General features: G+C 28.8%; 1 protein-coding gene across 2 annotated transcripts; it reads left to right on the top strand.

The window, feature by feature from the left end:
• The first annotated feature begins 85 nt into the window (after positions 1-85).
• LOC126840265 (V-type proton ATPase subunit C) lies at positions 86-9,543 on the top strand. Of its 2 annotated transcripts, none has more exons than XM_050575896.1 (8): positions 86-437; positions 625-923; positions 5,685-5,970; positions 6,051-6,212; positions 6,839-6,932; positions 7,012-7,109; positions 7,342-7,483; positions 7,551-9,543. In XM_050575896.1, exons 2-8 carry the CDS (start codon positions 638-640, stop codon positions 7,644-7,646), a joined length of 1,164 nt encoding a protein of 387 aa, XP_050431853.1. In that variant the 5' UTR covers positions 86-437; positions 625-637; the 3' UTR covers positions 7,647-9,543. The 2 variants fall into 2 exon arrangements, with proteins under 2 accessions (XP_050431853.1, XP_050431852.1); XM_050575895.1 differs by having other exon boundaries at positions 616-923.
• The last annotated feature ends 6,815 nt before the right edge of the window (positions 9,544-16,358 follow it).

Below are 16,358 nucleotides of genomic sequence, written 5' to 3'. Positions count from 1 at the left end.
CGCAAAATGGAATTTCCCTTTTTTTCGAAATTAAACCCTTTTGCCATGTTGGTAATAATAGTCTATTGATTTTTTTAATGTAATTCGCCCGAAAATGTACATTGGAAACTGGTCAAAAGAAAACACAGTAACGCCTATATTTTAGTGCTGTTAGGGGTTGATTGTGTTCTTTTTAATCACGTCTTGTTTCCGTACTAGGGCCAACACACAGCCAAAACTCCCGTCAATTTCGCTCAGTTTTCAAACATTCTATTATCTAACTTTGAACAATTTAACTTTTGGGTGTGTCCGTTTCGTATCAGTGTTCAGATGTTATCGAAAACAAATGATCATACTGTTAACAAGGTCTCTTTCGGTTTAGGCGTGTTCCAGTTCAGAAACTGTCCACTTAATTAATAAGAAAATTTGCCTCTAAAGCTCATTTTTTCGACTTGAAAGTAAGTGCATTTTGTTTTAGTAACGTTAAGGGCGTTGGCCTTTGTGTTTTGGCGATCGGGTTTGGTCAGCTGTCGGATAAAACACAAAAATCCAATCTCGACCCTGCCCTTTTTTTTTTTCGTTACACATCATTTTTTAGTGTCCCGTTTGCCAGAGTATTTTATAAAGCGTTGTTAGTATTTCTAGTTATTTGGAAAAAATGACTGAATACTGGCTAATATCGGCACCCGGCGACAAGACCTGCCAGCAGACTTGGGAGACGCTCAACAACGTCACCAGCAAACAGAACAGTCTGTCGATTAACTACAAGTTCCACATACCAGACCTGAAAGTGGGTACTTTAGATCAATTGGTCGGCTTGTCTGACGACCTGGGAAAATTGGACAGTTTCGTTGATACTGTTACCCATAAGGTAGCGTCTTATTTAGGCGAAGTCCTGGAAGACCAACGGGATAAGCTGCAAGAGAATTTGATGGCCAATAACGGTATGTATCACATTAAGAATGGTTTTTTTCCCCCCATCCCATTGAATAACAATGACGATATCCGACGTAGTTCATGTGACTTGTCTCTGTAGTGTACCTACCTTGTCCTACCTACATTTTGAAACATTATTATTTTATTTCCTGGATTTTTATTGGTCATTTTAGTTGAGTTTTTCCTTTACCCTTTGCATCCATGTGCCAACATAACTATACAATAAAACTGTATACTTATTTAACATTTATACTATTGGAAAAACCATAAAAAGCTAAAAAGGCCAAACAAATATTACATATATTTATAATATATATTTATTATCTTTTAATTAATACATTAATGTGTATTATTTAAATTATGGTACTAAGTAATTAAAAAAAAACAAATTAAATTAGATTAAAAAAAAAAGGTTAATATTATAATTATGGGCTTGTGTAAAAAAAAAAAATGCCAAAGTGAAGAACTAAATGCATCCTGTGATTCCATGTTTGCGTGATTTAATCATTTATTTTTACAAATATCAAACATTTAAAAAATTTCTGAAATATTCTAATATTTTTTTCTTTTTCTACAGCTAATTTTGTATTACTATTATTTAACTATCTTTAATGTTATAATTTTTTTTATTTTACCTTTTTATCGGTCACAAAGAAAAGTGCTTGCAACATTTACATTTATTAACATATTTAATTCATACATGATTTAACATTTTCAATGCACATTCAAATAATAAAATGCGGATCCAATTTTAATCTTGTTCATACTTTTTTTGTCACGTAGTGTGTGCAATTGGTAGTTCTTCTTTTGGTGGACCATGAATATAAAAAATACGCTAGTTAATGTCTTTAAATGTTGGTACTTTGTTAATCATTATTAATCAGTATAACTGGGGATGCTGGAAAATTAATTAGATTTGTAACGTGGTTTGTTCGTCATGAGCTTGTGGATTATGATGGATTAAAAAAAAATGATATCAGCATAAATGTCAGATGTCTGTTGTTTAATTATATTATTGCAATGATAGTGTAATTAAATACAAATAGATTCTTTCATTTTTGTACCTTTATATTTATTATTTAATTTGTCATAAGTGCCTATGGTTCTAATGAACTAACCACGACAAAGTCTAAAATTTACTTCCTTTTTATTTTAGCGATCGTTTAAAGAAAGTATCAATCAATAATTAGCAAAAATATATAAATATACATTTACGTATATATATTTTTTTAAATAACTATTTAATACATTTTGTTGATTTTGTATTTACCAAGAGTTAGTTAAGATTTAACTAGGACAGACATGGCATCTCAACTTATAAAATTACAACATATAATAAATAGATGGCCATTTAATTTAATTTCTTTTTTGCATAAAATATATTGGCATACATTTTTTTTTCTTTAAAGGCCAGAAATAATAATTGACTCGAATACTCTATTAGCTATAAAACTGTTCAACACGCTATATCATAATTTTATTACATTAGGGTGGTCCTTATATTGCGTTCAGAGGAATTTGAATAGTTACACCCCAATAGGTTCTTACTGATAAAAATTAGACAACCAAAATTTGTAGGTCTTAATTTCTTTGTTAAGAGTATCCCTAAAACGCTAAAAGTCAGGTAAAAGGTAAACTTTTACCTGAATGTAGAGGCATTAAATTAAGAATGTTCTGAAATTAATATTGCACTATATCGGGTCATAATTTAAAGGGAGAGCTAAGTAAATATATTTAGAATTTGTTTTTCCGTCTCATCAATTTTATATTTTATTTCAATTTATTAAGGAAAATAATGACTTATAAAAAAAGTAAAGTATTCTAGAATGTTTCTTGAAAAATCGTTTTTGCAAATTAATGTGTCTCTCAACATTTAAAACATTTTATTTTTTAAAATGTCTGTGAATTTTCAAAATGTTGAGTGACATGTTAATTTGCAAAAGGACTTAGCAGCAAATATCATGGAATAATTAATTTAATGATTACATCATTATTTTATAAAATACACTAAATTTTGACTTGAAACACATGTTAACATACAAATTAGAACCTGAAATTTTTGGTGGCTTATTTTTTTTAAAATCTATTTTGAACCAGTTTATAAGTGTACCCATTAAAATTCTATAAAAGGCAAAATAAGAACCACCCTATTATTAAAGAAAAAAAAACTTTTATAGATGTTTTGCTTAGTTTAGACATATAATTTAAAAGGATACTTCATGATGTTTTACTATAATAATAAATTTAGCATTTTTTAAACAGCCCTAGTAAAGCCTAGATATTTAGAGAGAGGCCCAATATATTATGATTGGTCTACACATAGTGCCATGTAGCCATAGGTTTAGTGAGGTAGGCCTATGACTTTTTTTCTGTTGGCGATTGCAAAAAGTAAAAGCTTTGTTATGGGTTTGTTGTGTGTGGCGTTGGACACAGCATTGTCTTGAGAGTCGTGGGCCGTGTGCTGGGAAGAGCCCGCCTTGAGCTATTCAAAGTCCAGATGGCCGACAGGCGTGTGTCTAACGTCCCAAGGTAAGCGGCTGCTTTTAGTAGGATGCTTCATGCAGTGTTGGCTTGTGGTTTCATTTTTCAATATTGTAGTTTCCATTTATTATCGTTTTTGAATGTATGTATATTATCTCCTGAAATTGGCATTTTTACGTTTATTATTTTTTATTAATTTATTTGGCCATTGGTGTTCAATGGTTATATTTTCACTATAAAATAATTTTGCTGGCAAGCTCAACTCTATTGATAATTTTTCATTTATGGTAATTACTAACATCATATATATGTATACACATATACACATAAGTATTATAAACTGGAGTTAACATAATAATTATGACTTTTCACGAGAATCTAACTATGTAGAATAGTTTAAATTTTCTAGCCATTACCTTATTACATTTTATAGCGATTGGAGAAAAGTTATGTATTTTTATATAAAATAAGTAAAGTAAACTCATGTAGAACAGATATAGTTATTTTTTACCATTGATTTTTAATATTGTTATAATGTTAGGGGTAAAAGAACCTATAGCTATATTAATAAGGAATAATTGAAAATAACAAAACTATTATAATTTATTGTTTTTAATAATAATAACAATTTGTTTGATAATTATTTATAAAGATAAATCATCAAAAAGTACTTGAGCTTGTAATTCAAATTTATATTTTTATGTATTTATTCTGTATGTTTTTTTTAAACAATTGACCACATTGAACTGATGACAGTAACTTCTCATTATTCATATTATATTTAGTAGATTTTTGTTGTTCCCTACTTTGTTAATTCCCTTACTATTTTAAATATTTAATATATATATTTTAATCAATTGTACATTGGTAAATATAATCAATAATTGTAGAATAAGTATAATCTGTAAAATTTGATTTACTTAGTTTAAACTTAAATTTATTCCGGTCAAAAACTTGTTTGAAAAAAAAATTATCAAAAATAAAAGCAGCTTTATTGCTAAAAGTTAATTAGTAGGTACGTTGATTTGATATGCACACTAGGCTTATGCACATAATACTGTTTGTATAACCACAAAAGTTAATTTTACATTTTACACGTGATTTTTTTATTTTGCCTTTTTTATTTTGAGTACATATATAGTGTATGTTATTTTTAAATTTAACGTAAGAGAAAAGAAAAATAACTAAACAATTCCTATATATATATATATATATATATATATATATATTCATATATTAAATATACACAAATATTGCTCAATTTTAATAAATTATCGTGAATAATGTCTGATACTTCACAGCAAGCTTATGTTATTACGGTTAGCATTTAAATCATAATAATTTATTCTCTAAGTAATTGGCGATGTATTGCCATTTTTTATTTGAAGGGGGGGGGGATTTTTTCACGTTATTATTATAATATTATAACACTCATATTTAATGTAAAAATTGACTAAGATGAATATTTAATCATATTAAACTAAATTTAACGACCATAACTATAACTAACTGTATAATATAAAATAAAATGGTAACATTTTCAATGCATCTGTAACAGGGCATGGAACAGTTTTCTATTGTTTTTTTTCAATTTGGACTTTCAAAAGTTACTTAAAATTATCCTTAAAACTTAACAGTATTGTCTATTCTAAAATAAATATCTACTTTAATTCTAAGAACTTGTAATTGTTTTCAGATATTTTTTTATACTAAAAAGGGTCAGGTAGTTAAATAAATACTACTAATATAATGTTAATAATAAATAATAATAACAAGTTTTCACTTAAAACATATTGTTTTGTATAATACAACTATTTAATTTTGACGTTTATAAATAATGTAAGAACATTATAATTTTTATAACAAATGAAAAATGGTAGTAAGATTAATTTGATCAGTTACGAATAATGTTTGCTTTAAGTAGCTTTTGAATAATGAAAGTTTTATTAATGTAAAACAATGAATGTATATATTATACAGATATGAATTAATGTTGATTTTTGATAATAATACAATTATTATTTATTGCCCAATAATAACAGTTTTCAATGTAAATGTTTTGTTTACCAGTAAATGAAGAAACTTAATTTAATTAAATCGCCAGTGACAAAAGGGATAAATGTATTAAATGCTACATTATTTTAATTTTTCTTTTTTTTTCTTCATTGTTACGATTTGTGTCTGTTTCATGCTCTGCATCAGTTGATTATATTGTTGTCAAAAACAAAAAACATAAAGTGTATAGCAAATAATCACTTGCGGCTGAGTATAAATTATTGTTGTTTTAGGAGACCTTGCCGTCTACTTAACCCATTTTCAATGGGACATGGCTAAATATCCAATCAAGCAATCGTTGCGTAATATAGCTGACATAATCAGCAAACAGGTTGGGCAGATCGATGCAGATCTTAAAACCAAATCGTCCGTTTACAATAATCTCAAGAGCAGCTTGCAAAACATGGAAAAGAAACAAACAGGTAGTTTGTTGACAAGAAACTTGGCCGACATAGTGCGCAAAGAGCATTTCATACAAGATTCAGAGTATCTGACCACTTTGCTTGTAGTTGTGCCCAAGTAATGCAGTTTTTCTACATTAATTTAACACTGTATTCTCTGTCATACACTACAATGATTAGTGTTCTTGTACTCATTAGATCTGCTTTTTCCGATTGGAATCAGAATTATGAAAAACTGACGGACATGATTGTACCGCGTTCCAGTCAGTTGGTTAGTCAAGACAACGATTACGGTTTGTACACCATAACCTTGTTCAAAAAAGTGGCAGAGGAGTTCAAGCATCATGCAAGGGAAAAGAAGTAAGTACAACTTATTTTCTAAAAATGCAGTATGTACCATTTGACTATTTTACAGTGGTGAATTGTTAAGTTTTTCCTTTAATTTGCTTACAGTATTGAATGCATTTTTTCCTGCATAGATTATTTTATTTACCACGTTTATGAAAAAAAAAACTTTCTATTTTCATCAACTTATACAGTAAACCCAAAATTGTACTTGCAACATATTTTAGTTGAGCTGTCGACACCAAAATCAAATAGCTAAAGGCCATATGTTTTAGAAGTATAATTCCAAGATTTTATAAGTGATTATATTAACACCTCTTATAGAAATGAACACAATATTCTTTTTTTGATAAATACTAAAACATTAGTTTTTTTCTGACAAAAACCAATTGCCTTAACTTCTTTACAAAGACTAGCACATTTTGTTTTATTTTGACAAGGATAATATGTTTGCTTTTTTCCATAAAAAACCATCACTTATTTTTATCTTTGTCTGTAAAATCCAAATTTGCTGTTTATGTGCTAGTTTTTGTAAGATCAATTGATATTAAAACTTATTATTAAATCCCTCCGCTTAAAAAAAGATTAAAATTAACCATTTTTTGTTTATTTATACATTATTTTTTTAATTTAATTTTTAGGTTTATAGTTCGTGATTTTACCTATAACGAAGTTGAACTCGCTGCTGGCAAAAATGAAATAACCAAGCTTGTTACTGACAAGAAAAAACAATTTGTAAGTACATTTTACGTATACTATTGTTATTAAATACTTATCTGTATTATTAAATGTAAACAATTTTTTTGTGTATTAGGGGCCGTTGGTTAGATGGTTAAAAGTCAATTTTAGCGAATGTTTTTGTGCCTGGATACATGTTAAAGCTCTTCGCGTGTTTGTTGAATCTGTGTTGAGGTAATCAAACTCGATTAAACTTAATAAGCCGGTCCCATACGACTGGTAGTACTAAGGGAAGTTTCACTTGAACAATTGTAGGCCTTTACCGATTGATTTTGGGTAAACTTGTTACAAGTCATAGCAACGCCAATGTTGGCCAAATAAACCAGTAGCAGTGGACCGGGTTTAAACAAAATATCTAATCAGGGTTCTTGGAATACTAAAATTGATTGTTGTTATGTTTTTACAGATACGGTCTACCTGTAAATTTTCAAGCCATGTTATTGCACCCGAATAAAAAAAACACTAAACGGCTCCGTGACGTTTTGCACCAATTATACGGCCATTTGGACAGTAGTGCTCAACAAGGTGGTGCTCCTGGTACACACGATGTATGTTGTAATATGCTATGTATGTGCGATTTAAATTTCTGTTTAATCGTCCTTTGTTTGATTTCAGAGTGTCGACATACCCGGACTTGGTTTTGGACAAGCCGAGTACTTCCCGTATGTCTACTACAAAATCAATATAGATATGGTAGACGCTAAAGCGTAAGGTTTATTTATTTTTAATTAAAAATCATCCCATCATTTTAATGATTTTAAACCATTACATTTTTTTATAAAAACTTGCACAATATAAGAAATAATTATTATCGATAATTTTTTTTTCGCTGTCGGAATTACATTTAGTTTGTTGTAAAATGTTTTCCATCCATTCGGTCTATCTTCATGTTTAATATTTAGCCTATCTGTATACATTCCTTTACCATGCTATTAATTTTTTAATTAATTATTATTTTTAAAAGCAATATTTTCTAAACATGTTTTAGTACTGTTACGTTGTTTGTTGTTTTTTTTTTTGAGTTGTTGGAAAATAATATTTTATATTATTGAATTTAAGAGAAAAAAAATGTATTTATTTTAATAAGTAAAAATAGGTTAATGAAACTAAAAATATTTTAATTATTCAACCGTAGTAAATAAACATGATTTGAAATTATTGTATTTTGTAAATATAATTCATTCATTATCCTTTAGTAGTACTGACATTGTAGATATCGCTCTTGTTGGAGACTGTACACCTAATTTACTTATATTAGTATATAAGATTTATTGAGGGTTTCAGAGGTACAATTCATTTATAATATCCCCTTTTCATAATATTGTTGATTTATACGCTTAAAGTTTGCAATTAAAGCTTTAAAACATATTTCAAGAGTTTTGTTTAGTTTAACATACTACGGATAACGGAATGATAGTACACAATTTGGATAGCTTCATAAATGTGTGTATTGTAATGTTGTTTAGTAATACGTTATTTGATATTATCTCACTGCCAATTATTATTTTTTCATTCACTTGTTAAATTCAACGCATATTTACTAAGTTCTACGACAAATAAATGATTGTTAAAAGAAAAAATTGCTAATTTAGCATTACTAATAGCATTACTAATTTAAAGGAACCAAATTTCATTTCAGTATTTCCATCGGTAGTAGGTTTGATCCCACCATTGGCCGTAGTAAATTTTGTGTATTGTTTTGTGTGAAATAATTATGCAAATCAATGTGATACTTTTTTAGTTCTACAAAACGAATAAAAGAAAAAAGATTTTACTATAGTCATTTGAAATAAATCACCTTTTTTTATTATTGTAACTGAAAAAAAAAATGTTTTTCAACAATATTCTTTCACATTGCAAACACAATTCAAATAAACTACTCGAAAATGACTCTGCTTCTGATTCCCTCTAATGTTATTATTGTATGCAAGTGATTGTTTTTATTATAAATTATTATTATTATTATTATATAATTAAGATAAGTTCATAAGTATTAACAATTATTTGGGTTTATATTTATAATAATAATAATAATAGTGACGTGTTATAACATTCCTACGAGCTACAACTTTTTAGAACATTAAAACCAAGTGATAGCTTTGTGTTGTACATTGTGGTTTATTATTATTATTTTTTTTTTGTTGAATTGTGTAATAAACTATTTAAAATGAACAAATTGCTTATAAACGTTGAACTATTATAACAGGGTTATTGTTTACACATAAAATTTAATATTTCATTGAAAAATCTAATTGGATTTTAAAACTAAAAATTCAAAGAGCGTAGCAAGTTGTAACGAAAATAATAATATTAGTTTTAACACATTTGTAACTTCTCGTAGTGTTTCTGACTACTACTTCAAAAGCTTATAGCTTGTGCTAAAAATATAAATTTAATTAAATAATGTATGTAATACAAATTAAGTAAAAAAAAAAACACTTTTATATAATATTTATACAAACGGTACATAAATTAATTTATTATTGCCAAAAATGCGGCGATTCTAAAAAAATTAACTAGTTCATTATTCTGTTTAAATGTGTTAAAATTATTGTCCTCACAGACTGCTATCTTTATCACTTATTTTGAATGTTTTCATGCACAAAATTGTAAAAAAAAATAATAATAATCAAGTGTTTATTTTAGACTTTTAATGGTAAAATATAATAAAATTGTTAATTATTTTGTATAAGCATTTTTAAAATCAAATTAGGTACACTCAATACATAATATGTATTATTTAAAAATTGTTTTTCTCTCATAAACTGTTTAAAAACAATAAATTGTGATTTAACATCTAGTTCTTATCGTTTGTGTTTTATTGATATATATATATATTTTTATAAGTGTTCCAGGCACCTAGCAATAATTGGTATTTATATTATGGTTATAGTTTGAAATTTAAAATTTCAGGTTAACTAAAATTTTATTGTTTGGATTAAAATTTTTGTATTTTTTTGCTATTTTAAGGCAGACTTACTAATATATACTACTTACACGGTCAGAACGAAACCTAAATCGCAATTATTATGTTTTCAAAAGTAAAGGTTAGGTTACCTGCATGTGTTATTTAAATATTATTGCCGATTAATTTTTTAGAGTAACTTGATTTTTGTTAATTAAAAATGGAAAATTGTACCAGATTTCTAGAGGGGTTTTTTTTGTTGCGAATATCTACTTTGGTGTGTACGAACAAATCGTCGAGTTGCTAAAATGGTACACTTATGCGATTTTATTAATCATTTTGATGGCTGAAAATGGACGAGATACCGTTAAAAAGTCATCCAGACACAAAGAAATAACTAAAACCAATACATTCTGAGATCCACGTGGAAGTTTAGAGGCGTCTATTGGTTCATATCCTTGAAACAGTTTGCTATGAACTTTCTTTGTAAAAAGTTTCTTTGTAAAATTGTTTTATTTTAACGAAGAAGTAGTGACGAACAGTCTGCTATTAATTTCGTTCCAGGCTTGATTTTTCGGAAATTTAAACACACTTGAATAGTTTCATTGTTATTTCGAATGCCGTACTCGGAATATACCTACTTTGAAGTCTCGATAATTTGAATTCACTCGTCCCTAATTATTATACAAAGGCATCGAGTAATTAATATTTATGAGATGAATTCCTGTTGAACCGAATGTCTCGAGACCACGGGCCAACAGCTCCAGGGCAGATGGGATTCAATAATAATCAAATGACCCCAAATTTGGTAATTATATTAATTATATTATCCGCTTGTGATGTGTAAACGGACCGGGCAAACCGCTCGCACCGGCTTTAATAATATAATGTAATTGCTTGTCCGAGATTTAATTAATTTGAGTTGGGTCATTTGTGGAATCTCGATTGGGTTTGGTATAGCACGAACAAGAAACAAAAAAAACAAAAAAACAAAACCTTAACCGCATTATCGCGGTGTGACGTATTGAAAGTGTCTACCCCCACGTTCAGGCACTTAAATTATTTTAAATACTTCAGATGACTTATCGTTTATCGTAACCGTAATCTCGAATGCTCGGACAGAATCGCGCAAACCACTGTGTGCCCCTGGAAAGCTATATAAATAATGTTATAATTTATTTTTAAGAATTTGATCGTCGATTGTAGTTTAAACGTTTGTGTAAACCGGGTTGGCGAAAAACGTTTGGTATTTGCTCAAAACTTGGAGGTTTTCAATTTTCAAGGCTTATTCAAACCTAATGACACTTAACTGGGTCAGAACCCTAGGTTTTTTGCAAACTCGATTTATTATGATTAGCGTTGGTGTGGCACGGCACGTTCAAAAAATATTGGTTCCCTTTAATGCACCTTCTTGGCGCAAATGACAGCCCACCAAACATTCCAACTTTGAGTTGTAGTTTTCCTTATATGTATTTTCACCCTTATCGTTTGAGTTTTAATCGTTCAAATACCAAACATAATTGCCCAGTGCCACGCTAGGTCGGTAGTAAGTCTGCTGCAACATCTACCTATATATTATAGTCTTTGTTGAGTTAAAAAATGCTAAATGGATGCTTAGGTATTTCCATAGGCGCAATTTCGCCAAAATAAGTGGGGTACTTTATTACTGGATATATATTATAAATTCATCTCTCCATACTATTAATGGTAAGAACACAAACAGTTGTAGGGGTGTTATTTATGCCCAAGCTCCCTTCAAATTGCGTTTAGTTTATTTCTTAGTTCTAACAGAATAAACAGAAACGCAATTTTACTTAAAGAAAAATTCGAGTGTTTAATCAGTAACGATATTATATAGTAAACGATATTATAAATTTAATTTTAAGTATTAAGGGAACGTTGACCTAACTACTTCTAACTGTATGCACGAAAAAAAAACCAAGAAAATATTAGTCAAAATTATCTACATAAAATATAGAAACTATAAACGGTCTGCTATGTACTTTACAGTGGTCTTACTGGTTTTTACTGTGAAAAAAATCGCACTTGATGTTTAGAAAACATATTTTCATATAAATTAATTAATTTAATATGTATTTATATAATGACAAAAATTAATTATGTTTTTACCTACATTTTTAAAAATGTAAAATGTTTGTATCCGCACAATCCCGAACACCGGGAAGTTGCCCTCTGGCATTTCCTGGATTCGGTGGGAATTATTAATGCTATATATTTACATTGCACTCAGTAGGTGTATTTGTGTAGCTTTTACACAAGCGCCCGTTGGCATTTCAAATGTTACCGGAATACTAAACGGTTTAGATTTAATTTTCAGTGTAAATAATACATGATCAGGTAGGTAGGTAACCAAATGAAGTTAAACGTTTTCATTTACGCCTACTTACTATTGATCGTTATAAAATTTCACGTTTACACAATTCGCCCGAATCCTGTACAATCTCGCAACCGAAATATGTTTTAATTAGTTTATTGCTAATTTCATTAATTTATTCAATAGCTGTTGAATTCCAACTAAAACTAAACGAACCTGATTCGGAATTCCCTATCTAAATACACAGGGACACATTCTTGAGAGAGGGCTACACCAGCATATTTATTTAAGGGTCCGGGATAGGCAATTTGTTTTGTACAATTTTAGTTTTAACGTAATAGTAACTATAGTGTGTAGTGTGTATTTATTAGTACATCAATGACAATTCTTGTTTGGTAATAAAATTGTTTTACCAGATTTTAGCAGTGGTGGCCATACCGTTTTTAAATATTTGTGAAAAAAATTGAGTACATAAGCAGCTGATGATGGTCGCGTTGTTATCCAAATATTATAAAATAATATAATATATATATATGGCCTACTATTTATTATATATAAATAGCTATAACTCCGTTACTAAATACAAATTCGAAAATTCGCTAACGTACAGCCCTTAAAAATTACTGTACTGTAAGATTTATTATTAGGTGATTTTTACTGTAATACAGAATACTATTCGAAATTCAATACAACACTGATGTGCGTGCCCATGTGTTTTACGTACAATTTAGGTAAGCGATTTCAGAAATAGTGATACTAATTCCAGAAAAATATCATTTTTATACCTACTAAAAACTTTTTATTATAGTATTGGTTTTCGATTTCGGGCGTTGTTTTAGAAAACCGAAAATAGACAGTCAATGTATTATAAGTAACAACACAATGGATCCCGTTTTAAAAAGCTTGCGAAAGGTTGCATTTGAACCGTGTACGAGCAAAATTGTCCGTTTTAGAAAAATGTTGTTCGTACACCGTTGAGCCCCACACACTACATTGTTTTCCGGTGTTAATAAAACGGTGACCGTTTTATTCGTACACCGAGTCATCCACACACTACGTTACCATTAGTTTCAAAAGTTGTTATAAAAATAATTAATTTTAGAGGGAGGTAAAACAAAATTTTTTTTAAAAATTGAGATCGGATTGTATAAAAACTTTATGCAAACAATTTTTTTATATTAAACCTTATGGGCTATGATGTAACGAGTGGTTTACGATAAAATGATCACCCTGTATAAGATATTTGTAATAATGTATCTTAGTTCAGCTAGTTTCTTACGTTATTGTCAGACCAATATTTAGTATGCAATTTGTATACATTTGTATGACAATATTCAGAATTTGTACGATTTTGGTTTATAAGGAAAAACGAGAAAATCATGGCAGGAGCTGGAAAAACGTTTCTCTACCCCCTCCCCCAATACAAATACCAAGATAATAATATTTCTTTTGACAGTGATAATTACACAATTTGTATACATTTTTATGACCATTTTGGTATATATTATTATATAATTTTGGCATAGATACTGTTATCGATCAATAGGTTTAACTCCTTTCCCAATTTTAAAGCATATTTTTTTAGCTTATGTTTTCAAAAGTTCTTAACTATATTTTCTACTTTTTTTTCTTGTTGTTATCAGTTATGCTCTATAAATTTGTATTATTTATTCTCATTTGATAATAGGTACATGTACAGGTGTACTTGTAGGAATAATACGCAGCATACAATCTACATAATACCACCTTTAGGGATTGATAATATTGTAAGTGCGACTTTTTGGACTTAGTGAAAAAAAACAACGCTCAGACGTTTTTAATAATGAATTTTTAATTATAAAAAAACATAGCAAACTAAAAAAACTACTATAGTATATTATTATTTTATTAATGCCGTTTTCTTATCTGTTTTTGTTGCTCGGAGCGCTAAAGAACGGAGAATAAATTAATTTTAAGAGTTTTAGCCAAAGTGTTTTTAAGTGTAACCTCTCCATCCCCTCCCGTGTTCCTATTATTTTCAAATATCATTATTATTATGTACCTACAAATAAAATACAATCGTTTTCTTACATTAATAACAATTTTTCAACCCCCTTCCCCACCCAAAAATACAACTCTGGATACGCCACTGTACTCTGGAGTTTGTTTTTTAATTTTTCCATTACATGGCCCGATCATCGACAACAAGTATGTGCGTTTAATAAATTTATGCTAAACCCAGTGCTGAAGTTCACCGAAGAAGAATACTTGTAGACAAACTCGGGTCAGTTATATTTATTAGGTATTATCATTATTATTGTTATTTGGTACCCATAAAAGCGCACCCCGATATAAAAGTCTGGCGCACACGGTGTACGGTGTTTTCGTCCGTTTTAAAACCCACACACTATCCGCGTACGGTGTTCGAACTTCGAACTACACCGTACACGGTTCACCGAGGAATACAACTGTAGTGTGTGGCCACCTTTAGATAATGTAGTATAAGGTTTGTAACATTGTTTTGTTTAATTATTATTGTCCATGTTTTATAATTTGTAATAAGATGTAAAAATGTTGTATATGAAAATTAAATGTGTATAAAAATTAAAAAGATATTTTGTAAAATATGTTATAGTTTTGTTTATTAACTATTGTTAATGTTTCCTGTGTTATTATACCTAATTTGTATATTACATGTGTACATTTTAATATACAAATGTATACATTTTAATAAAATCAATGTATTATTTAAGCAAATTATTCATTATTCAATTAATATAATAAATCGTGTCTATTATTATGTAGATCATGTGAATATTATTTAGAGATTATTTAAATACAATTATAAGCTGACACCTAAAAACTGCACATTAGAAATATGCATACATATATTTTGTAATACTTCGATTATTATTAAAACGGATAGTGATAAAATTACTCTTAAAAAAAACTCATCGACGATAATTTTTAGATGGTAGAACAATTTGTAAAAGCAATAATTGGGGCAGATGCGATTAGGCGGTTAGTCGTTTGTCTAGTTGTCACTTATGTATCATAATTCATAAACAATAATGAACATATTTTTCAGATACTTATTGACTGTTGAAGAATATCAAAATTTTAAATAACACAAAAAATATGTTATATATCAGAACATCTGGTAACATCCGGTAATCTGGTTGCATGTATTGCCTACTCGATAATCTGGAGAAAAGGACGCGAATAAGCGACATTAAGGAATACACCTTCGACTTTTGTGTCGACATGCTTGAGAGAAACGATTGTGGTGGCCGATGAGATGGAGTGAATGGCTTACACACATTATACGTTATTTATGAATAATTATTCGCCAGGGGTAAAGCGGAGCCTAATCTCAATATAATTGATGGTCTTAATAAGTTCTAACTCTGTCGACAACTTTTCATACATAATATTTCTGTTTAACTTTTACTCAAATCTATATCTCTGTGTTTATGCTTTAAGAAGTTGAGCTCGTTAACAGTAAATTTAAACTTATACGCGCGTATAGAAAATGAAAACTTTAACGCTTATTAGGCAAAAGTTATTAAATATGAATTCGGCCTTTAGAGACCCACGATACAGATATGTTCGGATAATATCGTCGAGAGTGCAAAGCTGAAATATTTGATTATTCGACAACACAATAACATATATATATATATTATATTAGCAGCCGAATTTTCACTATGAAAGTGAGTGTAAAGAGTAAAAACTGAATAATGATAATTATACAGTATATTATTATTATTATACAAGTTGATACTTTTTCCAAAAAAAAAAAAATGTATTTTTCTTGACATTTATACAATTAATAAGTTTTTAGTATGTATTACAATATTAGTAAATTGAACACACATAAATTACAAGGAAATTGTATAATTAATGTATCAACTTGTTTTTCTGTCAAAGTAATATTCTACTTGTTTAATTGTGGATGGTAAATATCTAATAAATAAATTTACTGTTTTTAATTTTTCCCGTAGTTCGTTCTTGAATGTCAGTAAACATTTGTAATTTGTTAAGAAAACTGTGTTGGCTCTTTTAGCTGTATTCGTTATATATAAATAAATATGAAACTATAATGTTCATTCTATGAAGGGTGTCCTAAAAATAGCGCAACCATGTTAAAAGTTGCGCTATTTTTGGGACACCCTATAGCTGGGCTGTAGGAATAAGATGGACT

Source organism: Adelges cooleyi, unplaced genomic scaffold (assembly GCF_023614345.1).
Source record: "Adelges cooleyi isolate 19-005CV unplaced genomic scaffold, UGA_ACOO_1.1 ACOO_flye_CR_arks_rails_tigmint_CR_PRNA_376, whole genome shotgun sequence".
Taxonomy (NCBI): Eukaryota; Metazoa; Arthropoda; class Insecta; order Hemiptera; family Adelgidae; genus Adelges; species Adelges cooleyi.
Note: the sequence above shows the minus strand (reverse complement) of the source record. Positions and strands in the feature narration are given on the sequence as shown.

Bases quoted from the DNA above. Each gene is read 5' to 3' on its own strand.
- LOC126840265 (XM_050575896.1), top strand. From the start codon at position 638: ATGACTGAATACTGGCTAATATCGGCACCCGGCGACAAGACCTGCCAG. The intron at 924-5,684 runs GTATGTATCACA...TTGTTGTTTTAG, and splicing joins GAATTTGATGGCCAATAACG to GAGACCTTGCCGTCTACTTA. The intron at 6,213-6,838 runs GTAAGTACAACT...TTTAATTTTTAG, and splicing joins CATCATGCAAGGGAAAAGAA to GTTTATAGTTCGTGATTTTA.